At 37.8% G+C, this 2,149-nt stretch overlaps 1 protein-coding gene across 1 annotated transcript; it reads right to left on the bottom strand.

Annotated features, from left to right (window-relative positions):
- Nucleotides 1-1,044: 1,044 nt before the first annotated feature.
- On the bottom strand, nucleotides 1,045-1,628 carry LOC149144516 (uncharacterized). The gene is made up of 2 exons (XM_089449636.1): nucleotides 1,200-1,628; nucleotides 1,045-1,120 (listed from the first exon to the last, which is right to left on the bottom strand). Exons 1-2 carry the CDS (start codon nucleotides 1,566-1,568, stop codon nucleotides 1,061-1,063), a joined length of 429 nt encoding a protein of 142 aa, XP_089305762.1. The 5' UTR covers nucleotides 1,569-1,628; the 3' UTR covers nucleotides 1,045-1,060.
- Between the last annotated feature and the right edge of the window lie 521 nt (nucleotides 1,629-2,149).

The raw sequence follows: 2,149 nt of genomic DNA, 5'->3' as shown, positions 1-2,149 counted from the left end.
TGACCTTTAAAACAGATCCCTAAACTTCTCGTTTCTCTTAACTCAGGTTCCTGGATTCTTAGATACATGTGCTTCTTAAAACTCTGAACAATACAGATATATGAATTTCCACCATATCTGTCATTTGCAAAATATGCAGTGTTTAAGGATTCTGCCATGCAAAATTTGAGTAGGAATTATGATGTTAATAACCTGGTCAACCAAAGAATCGAATCTATGCATTAGTGACGTATCCAACAGAAGTGCAATATGTTCATGGCTGAGGATTTTCATTCTCTCCCAAAGTCTTGTAGGTGATTTGTTTACCTAGAGAAAAATACGTTCTTTAGAACCGACCCTACTTTTCTATCTGCTCCGATAATTGGGATATCTTAACATTTGCAAATCTCTTGCCCTCCTTGAGAAAATTTTTCCAATCCCTTGGTAGCATTGCTTTTTGTTTTGAAATGGCACATCCATTATAGGGATTTGACAGATTGTTTCCTTTTGAAGTCAATGAAATGGCTATCAAAGCAAACCTTATCTGACTTGACTTGACACTGATTTGGGGTTGTTGTGGATCTTTCTTTCATATCACTGTTTATTTTCTGTGAATGATAGCACATCACTGTTTATTTTCTGTAAATGATAGCACATCACTGTTTCATAGAGATTTTCTAAGGGCATCTACCTCCAAATGTAAGGAATCTCTTTCATTTTCATTTTGGGCTGCTTGAAAAGCCATTTCAGTGCATTTTTCATCCAGTACAGTGCACTTACCACTAATCTCTTCAAGTTGGGCACATTTCTGAGATAGCTCAACTAACTTAACATTCATATCTTGAATATCTTGGTCCTTTGAAAACAAAACAGACTCAAGTTCTCTTATAGTGGGTTCAAACTGTGATCTTTCATCCAATGCTTTCTGCAAATGTTTCATGAACTTGCTACAGTCAGCGACCAGGATGTCCAATGCCACAAAAGATTGCATGTTTTCTTCTCCAACTTCACTGGACTCTGCATGCCACAGACGATCAACTAGCTCTTCACTATGCTCAGTCATCCTCTCTTGCTGCTGGACCTACTTTCTAAGCTGATCATGGATAATAGCAAGTTGTTGTATAGCTGAATCTCTCTCCCCCTGCATCACAGAAACTCCTTAGTTTTTCAAATGAATTCTGCATTTCTGAAATCTCTAAACTATGGAATTCAAATATTACCTGCAAGATTGTACATTTTGCAAGCTGTTTTACTGTAAAACTCACAGCAGTAGCAAGCTGCAAATCAATATTTGAAATTTCTGATTCATTAATAGATTTAGATGGTTGAATGGTTTCCTCAATGTTTTCTGCCTTATGAACTGTTGAATTTTGACAATCAGTTTTCTGAACACCCAATGATGTTTCTTGGTCAGTATACTCTCCATGCAATGGTTCTGTTTGACTCTGCAACAAAGCTGAGTCGCATCTTGCCTCAGGGATAGGTAGAAAGCATTCACCCTCTACCTCTGTTAACATATGTCTATGCTTGCACACATTGCTTGCAAAATTCATATTTTCTGATGTAGCTTTATGAAGCTCAAGTACCATATCTCTCAATTGCTTATCACGTTATGATTTTTCATCTTGCCTCCTTGATAAATATTCCTTGCAATCATATAGCTCTGTAGAAAGTTTGGCATTCTCCTCAGAGAATCGATTCCTTTCTTCTTCATGTTTTTGGTGGAAATCAGCTTCTTTTTTCATTTGCTCCAGCTCAGCTCTCACTACATGAAGATATTCAGATAGCTCTGCTCTCTCATTTTCTAATTTTTTGACCAAGACCTTGAATTCATCAAGATCATTCATCGTTTTAACCTTTTCAGCCTTTATTTCATGCATTTCATCACTAAGTTGAGATATTTGACCATTAAGTTCATAACACGAACATACCCAACAACGATTACTTCAATGGAAACATATTTAATGTTGGCTTCCTTCCTTAGAACAGCGTGGTGGACTGTCTGGCTGAGATGAAGAATGGGACCTGTGTTGTTGCAAGGATTGGGAGTCAAGGGTTGCTTTGCTTTTGGGGTGGGCTTCTGATAACATTGAAACAATCTCTCATCGATGGTCGGTTGATTGGAGACCTACTAGTGCAGAGGAGAGCCACTCTGAGGACCAACATCATC

The sequence above is a fragment of the Pinus tabuliformis genome, chromosome X (genome assembly GCF_031772625.1).
Source record: "Pinus tabuliformis cultivar Carrire ecotype Pingquan chromosome X, CPIR1, whole genome shotgun sequence".
In the NCBI taxonomy this organism is placed as follows: domain Eukaryota; kingdom Viridiplantae; phylum Streptophyta; class Pinopsida; order Pinales; family Pinaceae; genus Pinus; species Pinus tabuliformis.
Note: the sequence above shows the minus strand (reverse complement) of the source record. Positions and strands in the feature narration are given on the sequence as shown.

Bases quoted from the DNA above. Each gene is read 5' to 3' on its own strand.
- LOC149144516 (XM_089449636.1), bottom strand. From the start codon at position 1,568: ATGGTACTTGAGCTTCATAAAGCTACATCAGAAAATATGAATTTTGCA. The intron at 1,121-1,199 runs GTAATATTTGAA...TCTGTGATGCAG, and splicing joins CAAAATGTACAATCTTGCAG to GGGGAGAGAGATTCAGCTAT.